We start from the raw sequence: 19,838 nt of genomic DNA on the forward strand, positions 1-19,838 counted from the left end.
AAAACCAAGTAGTTTATGTTATTGTTTTTGTTTTTGATTTTCAAGTGTAATGCAAGTAATTTCACGATTTTGTTGCGTTGTAATAGTAATTTGTAAAAAATGAGATGTTAGTTTAAAAAAAATTGTGTAGTTGAAAGCTTTAATAAATGAAGCTCATAGTTAGATTCCTCAGTTGGAGTCGTCAAAACCGGAAGTATAAACTTAGTAGTCTCGCAGTGTGCGTTTTATGACAGAAAGAAATGCAAAACAAAATAATCTAATCTTAATCGAGTGTTTAGCGCGTTTATTATTGTTTTCTAAGTAAAATGCAAGTGAAATCCAAGTAGTCACACAGTTTTCGTTCTATGTTAAAGAAAAAAGAAGCAAAAAGGTAAAAAGATAATGTTAATCGGACAGTAATTGTTTTTTTTTTTGTTATTGGAGAGAAGCGAAAAAATAGGGGGGGGGGAGGGAAAAAAATGACCCTAATAACCCTTTACGATTCAAAACCGGTGTTTAATCCTACTGTTCCTTGTGGACGCGTTCTCAGCAGTGTTAAGTGGTAGCAGGAGTAATAGGAATTTAATAGAGAAAAGATTTTACAACTTCCATTGATTCTAACTGGTTTTGGCAGTAAACTCTCACCGGGAAAATATAGGAATGTATGGTTATCGTGGAAGTGTAAGGGTAATAGGCGTATAGCATACCTCAGATCCTGTGCTGCAGTTTGTGCACATTACATTTACATGTAATCTCTTGATTTTTAATCCTAATATGGTCAAAATCACACGGGCGGGGATGAGTTCATTTTATTTATATAGAAGAAGATAGATAGATAGAATAGGTAGATAGAAGATAGATAGAAGAGAAGATAACTGTTTAAAATGCTCATAAGTTTTTTTTTATTTGTTTTTGTTTTAGTTTTTTGTTTTGTTTTTGTTTTTTTCACACCTTTTGTCTTCATATTGTGAGGATTGTCAATACTGGAAGGATCAACAAAGCCCATCAACAAAATCCTATTGATTTAAAATAAAGGACAAAAGCTCATGAATTTATTATTTTTATCATTCTAACGGGAGATTGTGAGGAGTTGAGCAGTAAGACGTTTGTTTACATTACATTTAAAAACTGGAAACAAAGAGGGAATTCCAAAGTCCAGCAGTTTGAGGGAAATCAGTTATACTTGTCAGTATATATATATTTTTCTGGTCAAAAATGCTCTATAACAGACTAGAGGAGAAAACGAATGAAGACATGTATAAGAAAATGGCAAAAACCTTACAGGGAATACCTCCAGTCTATAGTGGTGTGACCAGACGTGCGCAGCCCCGACAAATCGCCAACTCCCAACGTCGTGTATCGTGGATTTTTCGTTCGACTATTCCTCTTATGGCCGGATCGTCATTTTCTCGCTGGCGACTGTCGATGGGAACACACGTGGTTTCACAAAAGTAGAAACATAATAAATCGTGGAACAAAGAAAGGAAAAACACAAACGCCAATGTTTCACATATAATTGACTGCTGGACTTGTGTGTGTGTGTGTGTGTGTGTGTGTGTGTGTGTGTGTGTGTGTATGTGTATGTGTGTGTGTGTGTGTGTTCTCTCTCCCCATTCTATTGATGTTACGTTCGTCTCTATTTATGTTTCACAGTCAAGTCTAAAACTGTCCAACTTCCATACATTGTGACGGGCATCTAATTGTCAACTGTCTCCTCTACATTGGTATCTGACGTCGCCGCCCCCACCCCGGCTACCGGAAGCTGCCCTTCCCTGTTTTATCTATAGGTTTCTATTGTCCTATCAACTCTAAAAAGCTCGATCTAAAAATACCTAGAGATTCATTGTTTGTTACTTCCTATCTATTGCTTCCTGTTCCTTTGTCTATTGCCCCCCTCTCAGCACTTAGTGACTCAAGTCCACCTAAGGCCCACTTTATAGTATCACACACCTTCCATGCCCAACTTGTCATTTATTACATAAATTACAAAAACACAAAATCATATCAACATAAATTACATAAAATTCGTAAATATTACATAAATAATGAAACATCAGAGATATGTCCTTCATTTCAAAAACAGAAACAACAAAGCAGAAATTCGGCATATCATTTTCAACCCAGGACCACATATGTGCACCTAACTCTCTCGGTATTCCAGAGGTATTTGAATACCCTTAAAAAAAACTGCAAAGCAATTCCTTTTTTTTTCTTCCTTTTTTCTTTTTTGACTGGCTTCAGACAACTGGTACAACTTCTCATATCAGAGAGGGAAAATCAACCTCGCCCCTCCATCGTGGTAAAAAAAAAAAAAATAGAAGGAATTTTAACCACTTCCACAATATTTCGCCCCCCACCCCCAAAAATAAACTGGAGGAATTTTAAACACCTCCACAATAATTTGCCCTCCCCCCCCCAAAAAAAAAATCATGAGGAATTTTAATCACCTCAACTATAACAGGCTTACTGCCACTCTGCTCTCTCCCTTTCTCCCCTCACCAAAAAAAACAGGATTTTTGTCACCTCCCACCGGGAAAACCTTGTGCACACACCCCAGAACCTATCTGGTCTCTCGTCATCTTTTTTTTTTCAATAAGAAGGACATCTTATACATTTTACTTAAACAACACTTGCAACATTATTAAAAAAACAAGTATAACCCTAACCCCTCTCTTTGTCCCGGGCTGGGGCCGCATACGTCGCTATCCTGGTTCGCTGGAGCATACTTGTGATGTACTCTTGGCCATGTTCGTCGCTCCCAGCTCACAGGACCATAGATGCAACCCAGAGGATTACATTCTTACTTGTCTAGTCGTAGACCCCCAAGGGTGACCAGACTCTCACTGGTCACTGGAAAATATCTCTCTGCTGCTCAGGGCACATGAAACGTGCATGACCTTAAGTCCGTGTGGCAACATTGTCGACTACGGTCATCGCTCTGGCTTCATGCTGGATCCGGTCTATCTCTTTCATCATCTGGCGTCAGGGCATACCTGAAATAAACTGCATCTTCATTCAGGCCGGTAATTGAGAAACAAAGAAAAACTCTTTTTTCCTCTGAACATCTTCTTTCTCTTTCCCATTATTTTATATTCTTTTTCTTTTCTCTTTTCTCGTGAATTTCTTCTTTCTCTTTCGTACCCATATCTCTCTTCAATTCTCCTTTTCACCCTTTCTCTCCAAGAAACTGTATTATCTTCCAAGGTTCAATTTATTTATTTATCTGTTCAAACTAATTTATCAGCTAACTCTCGAATTTTCCAAGTTTCGTTTCCTGCTTACTTAGAGGTCTGACAATTAACTAGACCAGGTGACTTTATGACAATCTTTTCCAGCTAACAGTGCAGACCTCTCGTCGCCAGGTCCACTTCTCTTCTCTTTTCTGTTTATCATATCAGCAATAAACATATTCCAGACTTTTGGAGATAAATTTCTCATACCCCATGTCGAACACCCCACCCAAATATTAACATGTAGCAGGGTGAATTGGCATTGCCCGGGCAAGTAACATCATTACACAAGTAACATAAATCTCTTTTTTTTTTTCTTTCAAATTTTTCTCATTTCTTGTATTAAGAAGTCCCGGTGCAATTTTACATGCAAGAAACTTATGTAATCTTCATTGTAAGAAATACATGAATGATGAAAATACATTTAAGCAGTTTTTTTTTGTTACACGTGACCAAAATATTTTTCTTTAAAATCAAGATAAGTCTATTTTTTTTTTTTTTTTTTTGCATATAGACGACCAATTTCAATAAAAAGAAATTTTCACTGTGAGTGTCTCTTTGTTTCTTCTCATTTTGTTTTTATTTATCTTTAAAGTGAAGGGCTTTCTCTCTCCCTTTTCACACAGTATGCATGTCTTCTCATTTGTCGGGTCCCACCTGAACTTGGATGAATCTCAGCCGTTGCTCGAACTGTGCTACAGCCTTCGGTTGGTTGGCATTTGGGGCCTCCTCCATGCTGCTTTCTTCCTTATTTCTCGTGTTGGCCAACAATCTACCCTCCTCGATCTTGATGTCTCCCGCTGGCATGCCTTGCCCTTGGTGATCCACCTGGCATTGTTTCCTATAAATTATTATTCCTAACGCTACAACTATCATTAGACCATTTACTCCGACCTAAAACCAAACTAGGATACTTTTTTTTTTTAATTTTTTTTTTTTTTTATTACATTTTCACCCCAAACAAGGCAAATTGCCACTTTGGTGTAGGGGGCTACTGTCAGGCGCAACAACTACTGGGGTACTATGAAGGGATTTGGGCAGCAAGGTGTCGGTTCACGTTACACTTGAACTTCTGCACGTCAGTACTGTTGGGGAAGCAGGGACCTGGAATGGAATTCCAGAGTCTAGCGGTTCTGGGGAAGAAACTGTTGGAGTAAAAAGATCTTTTACATCTAGGGATCTCTACAGTGTGGGGGTGGGATTTAGCAGCCTGTCGGGTTTGTCGAGGGTGCTCACGTCGTGGGGGCACAAGTGATTGCAGTTCGTCAGAGCATTCACCACTAAAATACTTGTAGAAAAGGCAGAGGGATGCAACACTTCGTCGATGGGACAGGGCTGAAGCTTAGATGCCAGTTCAGGGCCTATCAGGTTTGCGACTCTCTTTTGAACCTTGTCAAGGAGCGAGAGACTAGTAGCAGATGCACCAGCCCAGATGTGGCAGCAATACTCCATACATGGGCGAATGGTGGCCTTATAGAGGTACAGGATACTTTCGGGTGTTAGTAGTTTTCTAGCACGGTAGAGAGAGCCCACCCTTCTTGCAGCGGCCCTGGCAATGCCTTCAATATAATTGTTCCAACTCATGTTTCCTGTGAACGTTAGGCCAAGGAGTTTGAAAGATGGACTCTCAGATAAAGAGTCGTTGGCCATTGCTATGGGTGGTAGAGAGGGTTTCTTGTAATTATTGAATGAAACTAGTTTAGTCTTGGCAGCATTGGACGCGACCAACCACTTTTGTCCCCATTCCACTACAGATTAGAGGTCTTCCTCTAGTGTTTCTGCCATTTCTTTAGAAATGTGTTCATTCGTCTTCCTGTCGTGCCTGCCATAGAGTGTAGTGTCATCAGCATATATACCCATCTCAGAGGCAATGTTGTCGGGGAGGTCATTTATGAATATCAGGAACAGCAGAGGTCCAAGGATAGAACCCTGGGGCACCCCCGCATTTATATCATATTGTTTAGATGTACGACCGTCAAGGACAACCTGGATTTTTCTCTCATCTAAGAAGGATGGTTCCTGCCTCCACTGGCCCTTCTCTGTCCCATCCTTTCTAACTTACTAACTAGTTCTTGCAAACCTATTTTTTCCACGGGTTTCAGCAATTTAGGGAGCCCACTCAGGGTCACATTGGGCACTTCCCCCATCATCGGTCTCCACAGGCTCGTTCATTGACTGGAAGTAATATTCGTTAGTACTAAGAACGAATCCTGGATCTCAAACTTTTCCTCTGCCTGGTAGTAGGGCGGAAGAGTAATAGACTTCCCAAAGGCAGAACATCCCATATGTAATCTGATAATGGCCAGCAGCGGGATGGCCCTTAGGCCCTCACAGGCCTTCCCCCACACACTTGCGCCAATTCTTACTCCGTCCTTAGTGCTAAAGCTCATACCCTGTTGGACAGGCCTATTGCCTGCGGTAGTAGGTCTCTCGTTGACACCTCCACCCAGCAGGTCTGCTCAATCCCTATCTGGTTACCCCTAAACAACTCCAGCAAACACAGCCTGTGGTTACCGCTGAGGTATATGGGACTTTTTGATGTACAAGTCCCCAATATATCTTGTTTGCATCCATTTGCCTCACCCGGGGAGAGCAACATGAATTTAGTCCTAGCCAGGTTAAGGGCGATGTACTCGGCTTCCAACTTATAACGAGCCACTGCTTCAAAGTTTTCTGTTCTGTTGGGAAAAGGGATGGACAGACTTATAGCTTGAGACACCTTAAATGTACCCTCTATGTCAAGAAGCGGAACAGAAACAAAGACCAACAGCCTTTTGTCCTCCATTAAGGTTATGCAACTAAGTGACTTATAGTAGCACCACAATCCTGACCTGGAGGGTGAGGGAAGATGAAGCTTGTATGGCAACTCGGCCTGTATCCTAAGTAGGAGATCCCTGAGGCAGCCTGGCGCCACTATACTCGGTGACAAGTGCCCCAGGGAAAGCATGTCCAGCTGGGTTCTGACATGTTCCAAGGAAAATAACAGAGACTGTCTCTTGCCTCCTGTGCTAAACCCTTTTGATCCTCTGCTAAGTCAACTAGTCTTTGTCTGATCATACTAACATCTGCCTCAGATACCGTTCCAAACAAAACATTAAGTGCCTTCCCCACTATTGGCAAGATGGCTCTTTTGCCTCTCGCCTGCAGTAATTGTAGCTCCCCCAAGATAATTCTGCATATCTCTACTCCTTGTCTCCATTGGATAGATCTCCTGCCTTAAGGGACTGTAAGATACTATGATACCCCTTCCCATTGAGGCCTTGATACCTATCAGCTATTTGCTCTCCCGCTTTCTCTGCCTTTCTTACCTCAGAAACAGATCTCTCTAGCAACAGCCGATATGGATGGAGATCGATCAGGGACGTAATCATCCATTTTGACCTGGTAATTACCACTTCTGATGATTTTTTGAAAACCGTGTTGTGGCTATGCTTCAAAGCCAGTCATACTTTCTACTAATTAGCTCGTATGTCTTGTTGATGCCCATATGTCCCAGCTCCTCATGACACTGCTTTGTAACACCTCTTCATCTCGATTTGAGACGTAGTATAACGATCAATCCTGTACAAGGAACTTACTTGCCCATGCCTTGGATATCCTTCCTGATTCCAGAGCTGCTTTTAGTGTCACCCACACCCTCTACCTTGCACTCTTTAACCACTTGAGATGGTCTGCTTTACACCAGGACGTCCTCATCTATATTCTCACCATAGGGCTGAGCATTTGCTCGATGAGAATTGATGACGTTAATTTCATAGGCCCTATCATCCACATCGGGATCTCGCCTGTGGATTCCTGTTCCAACATCTTAGGAATCTGTGACAGCAAATCTGTGCAGGTATTCTCTCTGCTCGACAGGTATTCAATCTTGCAGTTATACCCACTCAGTTTAAGTGCCCACTGTTGGATCTTCTTGTCTGTCCACTCTGCCTCAAACAAATGCTGGAGAGGTCAGTGATCTGATTTTAATAATAAAGGTAGCCCTGCTTAGATAATACAATGGTACCACCGTCGACTGCTCTTTTAAAGCATCAAATGACCGTTGGCAGTCTTCGGTCCACTTGAAGTGAGCATATTTTTTTTGTCAGCCTTTTCCCTATCTGCCTCATCCAGACCTTAAATCCAGAGTGGAGAAGTATGTTGACTTCCCTCAGCAGGCCGAGAATATCATCAATCCGCGGCAATGGGTAAGCTAGTGGCTTCGTAATGTTGTTCAGAGCCTTGAAGTCCACATAAAACCTGTGTCTTCCATCTTTCTTGTCCACCACCACCACCACCACTGGGAAACTCCATGGTGATGTGGATCGCTCGATTATGCCCGTGTCTAACATCTCCCGAACTGGCCCTTCCACTAGGGTTCGTTTCTGTAGAGGGGTTCGATATGGCCTTAATTTTATGGGTTGGTGGTCCCTGTGTCTATTTTCATTTGAACGGTTTTTGTCTGACCTAACTCAGTGTCTGAATTGGCCACTATATCCCTATTTTCCTCCACTAAGTGTAGTATATTCTCCTTGTGCTCCGCAGGGACTACTATTTCTTCTTTCTTGATTATTGGCTGTGAACTTTCACATTTGATGGTCTCTCTACGCTCTACTATCTCGTGGGGGTTACCAGCAAGACCCTTCCAAAATTTTCTTCCTTGTGAACTTTTATGGTAGAATTTGCCGTGTTGGCCAACATAATCGATATGCAACCTGAGCCATCGGCCAACTCTCCCTAACTAAGGAGGGGGTTGTCAGTGGCAAGAACTTGGTATGTTCCCGAGTCTCGTTCCCCTGTGGAGGATAGACTTCCACTGCAGGCCATGGCCATGCGAGGAGGAAGCACAAGATCTTCAGTAGCCATCACCAAAAACTCGCTTGCTCCCTGCACCCCCAGAGATATCTCATTATCTCCAACCTTTAGTAAGGCTGGGCTGAAACTGATTTGTGCTCTATTATACTCCAGCCAGTCTCTGCCCAAGATCATTGATTTACAGAGAGTGGGAATCGCATAAAGTTTTTGCATAACGAGTTCCTCCCCTACTGGCACAGAAAGGTGCACCATACCTGAAACCTCGATTTCTCCCCGTCTGCCTGTACTATTCGTAGATCCAAAGGTTCTTGCAAATTCCTCCGAAATCCGAGTTGATAGAACTCTTCTAATCTGATCATTGATATAGAGGCACCTGTGTCGAATAATGCTTGTACCTCCCCTCTCCCACTACATGCACCCTGCAAGTTAAATCCGGTTCCTGTTTGAATAAGGTGAAGCTTTGGGCCAGCCCAACCACTTGTTGGGTGGCCTCTTTCCATTTCCATGGTCCCTCCTCAAACATCTCTTTTTTGATCCCGCACTCCTCTCCCAGACACACTCTCTCCTTATGTGTCCAGGCTGTTCACACCCCCAGCACTCCACCACCCCTGGGCCTGGGGGCGGTCCCTTTCAACCTGCTTTTTGAGAGTGGCGACCCCCAGCATTTGTTGGTGGACGGTATACTCCAACATGAACCTCATTGCTCTCTATCTCAGCTTTTCCTTTCCAGCCTCTACCACTACATGTACTTGGCTTTGGAAGACTACTAGTCTGTTGTGCAACCTTTAAATCTTTTGGGCGGCTGCGAACGCCTCCACTAGTTAGGTGGGAGCAGCTCTTACAGTGTCTTCCCTCACAAACGGGTTGCTTAGTCTATCCGCATAATATTTGGCTAGTTGTGTTTGAACTGCCTCCCCCTTCCTCTGAACAGCATCTTTATAGGTTAGTTTAGCTAGTCTTAAAACCCTACCAACCAGTTCTGAAAGTGATTCTCCTTCCTGTTCCTTGACCCTCACCAAGGCTCTAGCGGCATCAGCTGCACTGACAAATTCACCGTAGTGGTTAGTCAACTGTTCTAGCAAGTCGGTCCAATTACCCTGAGGATGTTCTGAGGTAGAGTCCTATATATTCCAATACTACTCCGTCAGCGTAGTTGTAAGCCAGGAAGACCAATTCAGTTGATGTTCATCAATGAATCCTGGCCTTCTTTGTTAGCGCCTCTACCCATGGTTGAAACGCTGCACTTTTACCCGTAAATATTGAGAGCTTTGATCCGCCTGGCCCAATTTGGAGGATATGATGCGGCACGGTGTCCTTATTAAGTTCATTCATGACTATTTCTATCTCCCAGCAATCAGCAGAAACCAATTAACTAGGTGGGTAAATTCTAAATATTAATGATACAAGCTACCCTTCCCTGTTTTATCTGTAGGTTTCTATCGTCCTGTCAACTCTAAAAAGCTCGATCTAAAAATACCTAGAGATTCATTGTTTGTTACATCCTATCTATTGCTTCCTGTTCCTTTGTCTATTGCCCCCCTCTCAGCACTTAGTGACTCAAGTCCATCTAAGGCCCACTTTATAGTATCACAGTGGCATTGGGCCGTAAATGGACAGTAACCTTCAATGCTACCAAGACTTCTTTTCTATAATATCTACAAGAAACCTTCTCAACCTTTGCCTTTGAAAATGAATTTGAGAAGAGATTCTTTCTCTCTAAATTAATAAGTTAATAGTAGGTGACTTTTTTTTTTTTCAAGTCATCAAAAATGATAACTTATATAAAAAATCATAAATCATTAGCATAATTTTTTATGTGTATTTTTTATATGTATATTAGTGTGGACACTGATGGAGGGTGTTTTTTTTTTTTTGTTATTTTTGACAAAGTATGTATGTAATGTTGCTGTTCTCTTTAACAGACCCAATATGTATGGAGAGAGTGTCGCAAAGGAAAATGAGAACTTCAGTACGACTTTCTTTGGTCAAGAAAAAAGTTATTTATTTTGTTTGTTTCACACAACCAACACAGCAAGCTGTCTGTCAGTACACAGCACCAGAAAACTCATGCCATAAATCTAATTGGCATTACAGTTTTCACAAAGTCAAACTTTTGAAAGGAGTAGCAGGAGAGAGAGAAGACTCATGCGTTTACCGAACGTAACTTTTCAATTGCCACTGTTGTTTTCTTTATTCTTTTCTTTCTTCTCCTCAGTTTCTTCCGATCTTAATCCCTTTTATGTGCATTTGAGTTTGTGGTGTCATATTCATGCCAAACTCCCAATTGCTTACATGACTGTTATTGTACACTTGTCCTTAACGATTACTTAGACTCAATGCAGCACAAAATGATAAACATGACTAAACACTGAGACACTTAAAACCATTAACAAAAATTCTCCTTTTTAAAAGAACACACCTGTTTTCAATCAAATTTTCTTATTGATCCCCCAACAAAAAAGGGGTTAAACCTAGTAATTCACTCCTGTTCGTTTGTTTGCACTTTTCTTAATAACCACACTTTCGATTTTTGGGAAATTTTGCACAGACATTAGTCATGGTGAAAGTAAATTTTTTCCAGAACAGATTTTTTGGGATAACTCTGGTTGCTTCCCTCGGGAGCATTATAGGGGTAAAATTGCCGCCAAATCGTTCATCCATTCATTTGCTTGTACTTTTCTCAATAACCACACCTTGGATTTTTTTTTTTAAATTGTGCACAAACATTATCGTGGTGAAAGTAAATTTTTAACTTGTAGGGGGTGACATTGCATGCTCGACTTGTTTCAAGGCAATTTATTGTTGTCTATTTCACATACGACACAAAAGACGACATTTTGACCAATAACTAAAATTTCAGTAAAGCGAAAATACCCAATAGTATTTCTTTGTTGAACCGAAACAGCAGACACAATTTTGTTAAACATTCTGCTTTACAAGTACTTCCACAAAACGTGTTCCTACAAAACATCCCTGTATTTGCTCACAAGTGCTTCCAATAAAATGTGTTCCAATGAATTTGTTGGACTTGTACCTCCTTAATGTAAATGTTGGCAACCTTCCTACTCTAATAATGTTTTCTCTCAGATCGTTTGTCTCTGGAATTTCCTCCATACTCAGTATCACTCTGATTGTGCCAACATGCAAAAATAATTTGAACAAAAAGTTTTGCTACCCAACTTCCCACTTAGAATGCTCATTATAAATTTGGACATTACGATAGCCCTTTGCGTTTCAGTGACAGTGTGCCTTGATTGGGATTGATAAAAATAAATAACATGACAAAAATCTGAGTATACATTCCTGAACAATATGCGAGCAACCAAACTGATTTTCTATCAGTAAAATAAAAATAAGAAAAGAATCTATACCACTAAAACTCTACTTTGGAATCGTACACTAATTCATGTAATTTTTGCACAAAAACAGTGTCAAAAAAAAAAAAGAAAGAAAAACAAGGCATATTGCAATTGAGATGTAAGGAGCTACTGTGGTAAGGGCTCATCATAGGTGAAGGGTTGAGCAGCAACATGTTTGTTAACCTTACATTTTTTTTTTATTGATAAAGGTGATTTGAACAATGTTGGTGTTTGTTGAATGTTAAAACTTGTGTATAGAAGTAGAGTAGAACCAGTATCTAAGAGATTGTGGCCTCAGTTTCACTTTATTTATACGAAAAAAAGAAGCCAAGGAACCAGGGATTTTTTAAAAAGTCGATTAAAATAAATGTAGAGACGACATCCCTTCGCAAATTGTAGATATTATAATCTAGGAAGTATAAGGAAATTGTAGATATTATAATCTAGGAAGTATAAGGAAATTGTAGATATTAATATGAGGGGTACAAGTACAATACTATCTAATTATAATCTAGGAAGTATAAGGAAAGGTCTAAATAAATGTAACATAGTCACAAACTGTAGATATTATTAGATGAGTAGACACACCTTCCTATGAGCAGACAGGGGAAAGGAACTAGTAAGCGAGTGAAGGTGCAGGCCTCTACTGAGCAGTAGGTCTAATAGTCTTGAGGAGGGGCTCGACGATCTTCAGGTTACCAATTCCTTCCGGCTCCTAAGAATGCGCTGCTGGTTACACTCTGGAACAATAGAAAGGGGTGTGAGTAATTAATATGAGGGGTACAAGTACAATACTATCTAATTATAATCTAGGAAGTATAAGGAAAGGTCTAAATAAATGTAACATAGTCAAGAAGCCCGTCGAAAAAAGCCTTTCGCAGACATACAAAAATGCGCTCAGCTGTTTTGCCTTTTATATATATAGACTAGCGAGGGATATCAGGCGTTGCCCGAGTGTTTGGAGGTGTGTGTGGTTTTGGGTAAATCAGAACTCCGGGGGGGGGGGGGTTAAAATAAAAAAAAAGTTTTAGTAGGTAAGTATGAGGATCGAACCCGAACCCTTGAGACGAAGTTGGAAATTGAAGTGTGAAAAAAAAGCCTTAACCATTGGGCCACCGAGAGGTACTAACAGAAACACGTTTGAATTTATTTAATTACTTAGATTTGGCAGGTGCACGTTTTAATGACTTAATGAGGTCAACTTTGACTGCGGGATAGTATTTCATTTACTGTGGGAACGCTTTTTTTATTTTTATTTTCCCAAGATGTTGGTGGGGTCCAAATTGAATAGCAATTGTTTGATATAAGGAACATATTTCCACATTGATCAAAACTGATTGCTTTTGGAAAAGGCCTAATCCACATGCGGTGAGCGACAAATGTTGAATATTTATCTTCCCGAAGTCGAGCAAATTAAATAGACAGGCGAGCTCCATTGTTAACTCAGAGATATTATGATTTATATGTGATATAAAAAGTTTTAAGAAGTTGCAAGCCGACCAACCGCTTCTATGAAAAAAGCCTTTCTTGGACATACACAAAAAGGGAACATACATACACACATTTTCGCTTTTATATATATAGATTATTGGCTATAACTGGAAAAACATTACTCTTGGAATATTTACAAAAAAAACATAAAAGTGTGTGTGTATACGTGTGTGTATATATATATATATATGCATATGAGCATAGCTCAGAGGCTAAGGAATGAGCATGGAGAGTTGTATGCCTTAGTTTCGATTCTAGCTGATGGCACCTAACATATATATATATATATATATATATATATATATATATATATATATATATATATAATTTTAGTTTTGATCTCACTATTATATATTAGGTTTAATATAATAATCGGAGAATTGTCTCTATTATAATAAATACATAATCTGCATGGATTAAAATATTGTAGTTAAGCATATCTTACAACCAGGCAATGCTGGGTGGCTTGCTAGTCAATAATAAAATTATATCTACATTTAAAAGTAGATGAGAACTGTTTGTTACCCCCCTTCCCCAGAAAAAATTTCTACCTTTTTAGCTAATTTTAAAATCCGAATCGGTAATTGTATCAAAATCAAAGAAAATATTGGAATCATCCCATCACTAGTTAAGACAAAAATATTCGGGTAGAACTTGCCCTCTAACTTTGACTAATAATCATACCCACTCTCTCTCTTTCTCTCAATACTTTTGTTGTGGCTTTCAAAAACAACTGACTATATAATTTTTTTTTTCAGGAAAATGAACACTATTCTAAAGTATATGATGATTTTCATAGTCACATGTTTTGTTGGTGTAATAGTGTTTTACCAGACATCCATTCAATCAGGTAAGAATGCTACAAAATAATCAGTTCAACTCCAGTATAAAGTATATTTCTAACAAATTTTGCTTAATAACTTTCTCAGCTAAATCTTTTGTAATTAAGTGAACATGGACAAAATTAGTTGCTGTCTGCTTCTTTTTTGAAAAATCTCTTTAATCACATTTTTAAGTCTCTTTTTCTTTGATAAGTTACACTTCATTTGTTGTTTACAATTTTCTATCCTGCAAGTCTTCATCAATTCCAAATATCCCATATCTTCAGTCACCAACTGTTTCCAATTTCTTTGAGATCTACTTAGTTTTTGTGGAACACATATCTTGATTAAACCTAATTTCCTTGGACCCTCTGAAAGCATCCTTTGGTCGAACCAATTTAATTTTCTACATCGGATAACTTTTTTGGTACTATCAGATCAGGCTGTCTGAAGATATCAGCTTCTTGACTTAAATGGATCAACCATTGATGTTATTGTTTTTTTTCCCCTTTGCAAAACTCAATCATGGTCTGCAAAATCAAAAAACAAAAATAACGATTTTCCTCTACAAAATGAACAAGCCAAACACCAAGAATAAAAATTTGAACATATGAAATACTTTAATCATAAAACCTTTTTCAAAATTACTGGGTTTTGGCATGAAATAACCTGAAAAGGGTTGATACGCCATAAAATAAAACACCCAAATCAAACTCCATGAATAAATATTTGAAGATAATATTTTTTTGAAGAAAATACTAGAAGCATTAAACTTTTTTTCCAAAATGACTGGATTCAACATTAAATGAACCAAAAAGGGTTGATATGCTATAAGGCGAAACTTTTTATTTTTAAATTTTATTTTTATTACATTTTTACCCCAAACAAGGCACATTGCCACTTTGGTGTAGGGGGCTACTATCAGGAGCAACAACTACTGGAGTACTATGTAGGGATTTGAGCAGCAAGATGTCGGTTCACATTGCATTTGAACTTCTGCACGTCAGTACAGTTGGAAGCAGGGACCTGGAATGGAATTCCAAAGTCTGTCGGTTCTGGGCAAGAAACTACTGGAGTAGAAAGATCTTTTACATCTAGGGACCTCTACAGTGTGGGGGTGGGATTTAGCAGCCTGTCTGGTTTGACGAGGGTGTTCACGTCATGGGAGCACAAGTGCTTGCAGTTCGTCAGAGCATTCACCATTAAAATACTTGTAAAACAGGCAGAGGGATGCAATGTTTCGTCGATGGGAGAGAGGCTGAAGCTTAGATGCCAGTTCAGGGCCTATCAGATTTGCGACTCTCTTTTGAACCTTGTCAAGGAACGAGAGACTAGTAGCAGATGCTCCAGCCCCAATATGACAGCAATGCTCCATACATGGGCGAATGGTGACCTTATAGAGGTACAGGATACTTTCAGGTGTTAGTAGTTTTCTAGCACGGTAGAGAGAGCCAACCTTCCTTGAAACGGCCCTGGCAATGCCTTCAATGTAATTGTTCCAACTCATGTTTCCTGTGAACGTTAGGCCAAGGAGTTTGAAAGATGTACTCTCAGACAGGGAGTCACTGGCCATTGCTATTGGTGGCAGAGAAGGTTTTATGTAATTATTGAATGAAACTAGTTTAGTCTTGGCGGCATTGAACGTGACCATCCATTTTTGTCCCCATTCCACTACAGATTGGAGGTCATCCTTTAGTGTTTCTGTCATTTTTTTAGATATGCGTTCATTTGTTTTCCTGTCGTGCCTGTTATAGAGGGTGGTGTCATCAGCATATATACCCATCTCGGAGGCAATTTTGTCGGGGAGGTCATTTATGTATATCAGGAACAGTATAGGTCCAAGGATAGACCCCTGGGGCACTCCCGCATTTATATCATATTGTTTAGATGAACGACCGTCGAGGACAACCAGGATTTTTCTCTTTTCTAAGAAGGATTTAATTATGTTAAGCATTCTACCAGTGATACTGCATGATCTAATTTTCCTGAGGAGATCCTCATGCCATACCCTGTCAAAAGCCTTAGATATATCTAGAGCTACTGCTCTGCCCTCCCCCACTTTGTCCAGTGAATGATCTATACATTCAGAGATTACAGTTGGGATGTTTGCTGTGGAATGGGCTTGTCTAAATCCATATTGATGGTCAGTCAGAAGTTTAGCATCTGTAAGGTGATGGACTAGAGCATGGTTAATTAAGGTCTCAAATATTTTGGCAAAAAGTGGGAGGAGGCTAATGGGGCAATAATTTAATGGGTCAGTTCTTTCACCAGAAATTTTGAATACTGGTACCACATAAGCAGTTTCCAACAGCCCAGAAAGCAAGATTCATTAAGGCATTTGTTGTAGAGTTTGGAGAGAACTGGAGCTACTTTGGCTGAGCACTTTTTCAATAACACAGCTGGGATGAGATCGGATCCACATGCTTTTGAAGTATCAAGGTTTTTTATGATAGCATGCACTTGAGCAGGAGTGATTTTTAGATCGTCTAGCCTGGCGTCTGTCCGCATAGGAAATTCAGGTAGGGGGTGGTTGGAAGGGTCCAGTATGGAGTTTGAGGCAAACCGACTGGCAAGCATGTTAGCCTTCTCGGTTGCTGAGCAAGCAACCTCGTGATTTTTGGTTAGTGGAGGAATTGTTGATTGCCCATTATTTACTACACTGTTGTAGATTTTCCAGAAGTCACGAGTTCCTAGTTTTTGTGCTTCGATGCGTTTTTAAAGTGGTTTCTGTAAATTCTCTCTCAGCTATCGCTATTTCTTTCTTAACGTTACTTCTAGCTTCTATGTACTTCTGTCTATTTGAACTGGACTTATGTTGGTTAAATTTGCGATATGCATGCTGCCTTTGAGCAATGGCAATTGCACAAATCGAAGTAAATCATTGGGGAGAGTGGGGCTTGCTATAAAATTTCCACATGGGAACATGTGCTTCGATTGCAGTTTTGAACCATTCAGTGGTTTCGTTTGCGCACTGTTCAGCAGGAAGAGAAAAAATATTTCCCAATGGCGCATCTCTGATAAGATCTCTGATGGCTTCCCAGTCAGCCTTTTTATAATATCTCGTTGTTTTGAGCACTGGGTCTAGAGTTTAAGGCGATTTTAACCATTATCACTGCATGATCAGCGTTCCCAAGTGGGCTGTTGGCATTCATTATACAATCATCAGGAACTGTGGTCAAAAACAGATCTAGAAGTGACGCATGTTGTTCTTCGTGGTCAGGGAAACAGATTGGGGGGGGGGAAAGTGGTAGTAGGCTGGCAGGCTTGAACTCGTGAGACAAAGGCAGAAAAGAAAGTGAAAGAAAATCTGACAGCTTACCCCTAGACCATGACACGACCGGAAGTGTAAATCGTTCAAATTTAACGTAGTCAATCAAAAAGATGACTTGCAGAAATGGCGTTGCTTTTAAACCTCTTACGAAGGTTCTTTTTAATGTGGGGGGAAAAGCAGCCCCCCCCCCCCAAAAAAAAAGGGGACACTCTGGCAGTATCCAAATAAATAGTAATTGTCTCAGTATGAAGAGTTTCTCCTACATCGACCAAGGACCAATTACAGAACAGATACTACCCAGGCGAAGGTTGGAAGTTGGCGTTTGTGTTTGATTAGTTTTGCTTCTTTTATACGAAAAAGACAAACAGACACTTGAAACAATGGCATGGAGGGAATTTTTTAAAACTCTATCAAAAAGAATGAAAGAAACCATGTCCGTTAGCGAATCTGAGATATTCCGATCTAGGAAGTATAAGAAAACGTCTCCCGGAATCTAACTGACGTGAGAACCCCCATCCAAAAAGCCTTTTGTGGACATACACAAATGCGTACACCCATTTTGCCTTTTATATATTGGATTTCAAATTTATAGATAAAAAATTCTATGAGTATATAGGTTGAGAAGTGTCCTCACACACATACACAAACATATTCTCACTTTTATAGGTATATAGATTACCTTTTTATATATATTTTTATGTATCTCCGTATTTCTAATCTGCTCTTTCTTCTATTCCCTTTCCTATTTTGTTTACCTTTTGCTTTTTTCTGTCGCTCCCATTTTTCTCTTTCTTTTTTTTTAAATGATCGCCATAACTTTTTAATGATTCCCATCATCAATTTTGGTTTTGGTTGTTTATTTTAGCTGATTGCATGCAAATGATTATATATATATATATATATATATATATATAATGTGTGTGTTTTTTACTTTTTTAAGTCATGACTATATATTGGATACAATATAATATGAAATAATCGATAGAGAATTGACTCTATATTAATAAATACGTGTAAAATAAAGTATATTTAAGCATATTTTACAGCTGAACAACGCCGGACGCCCTTGCTAGTATTTATTAAAAATAAAACCATTCTTTAAAAAAACACTTTTAAAAACTTTTAAATAAAACTATTCTGATATTCTGAAGAACAGCTAAGTTCGTTTGTTTATTTGAAAACTAGTAAACATTAATCAGAAGAAACTTCTTCAACGTATTTCTCTGAAGCAGAACGATCACCAGAAGCCGGAAGTAAAAAGAAAAACACGGAACTTAGTGATAGTTTGAGTGGGGGGGGGGAGTTCTAGCCTCTCTTCCCCTTTCTTTTTATTTATTCATACTGCTTGACTTTTTGTTTTGTTTTTTTGTTTTTTCACAGGAACAAACGTTGCATTTATGGAAACACCTTCACTTAAGCAATGCATGCAAAAAAGTAAAAACTCCAAAACGTTAAAATTTCGTGAAAATCATGGCTGTCTGGAGATATTAGCTAATAGTGACATTTGTCAAGATGGACTTCTCGTGCCAAAACTCGTCCACTATATCTTCTTGGGTAAAACAAATTTCAGTTTTTTTTTCCTGCTAAGTGTTCTTAGTTCGTACAGAATATTAAAACCTGGCTTCATTTTCGTGCACACTGACACAACAATTGAAGGTAAATGGTGGGATCACCTCCTTGACCTTGTGCCCAACATTGTTATTATTGAAACAGATAAAGTGACTCAAGTATTCGACAGACCGGTCGCTATTGTGCAGCATCAAGCAGATGTGATGAGAATACAAATTTTACTGAGTGAGTAGCAATTTGATCATCATGCAAATATATATCCGGTTGGTGCAAAAGTTTTAGCCGGTTTTAGGACATTTTAAACCATTGTAATTTATTTTATGCAAATTGTTATTACTTAAACATATCTTCACCAGGGTTGATTTATAACGTTTTGTTTCAGATTCTAAAGCATCATTCATATGTTTCTGTAATATACTGATCCGAAAACTATCTTTAGTCAACAAAAGGAGTTATCTTCTATCATGGTAATGCTCCATCCACCATATTCTCCTCACTTAGCTCTCTCAGACTGTCACTTATTTCGAGGGTTGTAAAACTATGGACTTAGGTTAACATCACGAGAGGAGGTTGAACATGAGTTAGATTTATATTTCACTTCAAAGCCTAAATAATTTTATAAGCTTGTTGACAAAGAGAATCAAGTTATAGAGAGCAAATGTTACAGTTCTTAATTTTTTTAGATGTGAGCTGGTTGGTTGTATTACTTGTTTTGATTGGACTATTGATCTCACCTTGAGTGTTATTTGTGCAACGTTTCGGCCAATATAGTCTGTGACCTTCGTCAGGGATGTTGGTCGCTATCTTGGAAAGGAGAAAAGTTGCTGGCTCCATAAATGGTTTCATATTCTTGGAGTTCATGGCGAAAAAAAAAGCAAAAACAACTCCAAGAATATGAAACCATCTACGGAGCCAGCAACTTTTCTCCTTTCCTTTATTTTCCCAGATGGCAACCAACATGCCTGTGGAAGGTCGAAGGTTAGATCAACTGAAATATTGCACAAATAACACTCAAGATGAGAACAATAGTTCGATCAAAACAAGTAATACATATGTTGTTATGTATAAAGAGTTTCAAAAATAGTTTTTCATTTTTAAGATCAAATTTTAAATTGTCAAAACTTTTGCACCGACCTAATATTAACAGCTTAAATTCATGTATAGATGTCTGCAAGTGCTCCTTCCTTTCTTCTTTCCTTTTGGCATTATTTTTTGTGTGGGATAAATAATTTCAGGAATCACATGGAATCTTTTGGAATCTTTTATAAAGTAAACAAATCACTCCACAACTCAGATACAGAATGCAAGAGAACAAAAACACTAA

The 19,838-nt window shown here is 39.1% G+C and overlaps 1 protein-coding gene across 3 annotated transcripts in view; it reads left to right on the top strand.

The window, feature by feature from the left end:
- Nucleotides 1-19,838, top strand: part of LOC145277611 (uncharacterized) — a 161,410-nt gene that overhangs the window by 132,873 nt on the left and 8,699 nt on the right. For all 3 annotated transcript variants that reach the window (XM_080129139.1, XM_080129140.1, XM_080129138.1), the window contains exons 2-3: nucleotides 13,612-13,703; nucleotides 18,326-18,739. In XM_080129139.1, the coding sequence (XP_079985265.1) occupies nucleotides 13,612-13,703; nucleotides 18,326-18,739 (506 nt within the window). The remainder of the gene's footprint in view (nucleotides 1-13,611; nucleotides 13,704-18,325; nucleotides 18,740-19,838) is intronic.

This window comes from Euprymna scolopes, chromosome 6, assembly GCF_053919585.1.
Source record: "Euprymna scolopes isolate OS-2025 chromosome 6, ASM5391958v1, whole genome shotgun sequence".
Lineage (NCBI taxonomy): Eukaryota > Metazoa > Mollusca > Cephalopoda > Sepiida > Sepiolidae > Euprymna > Euprymna scolopes.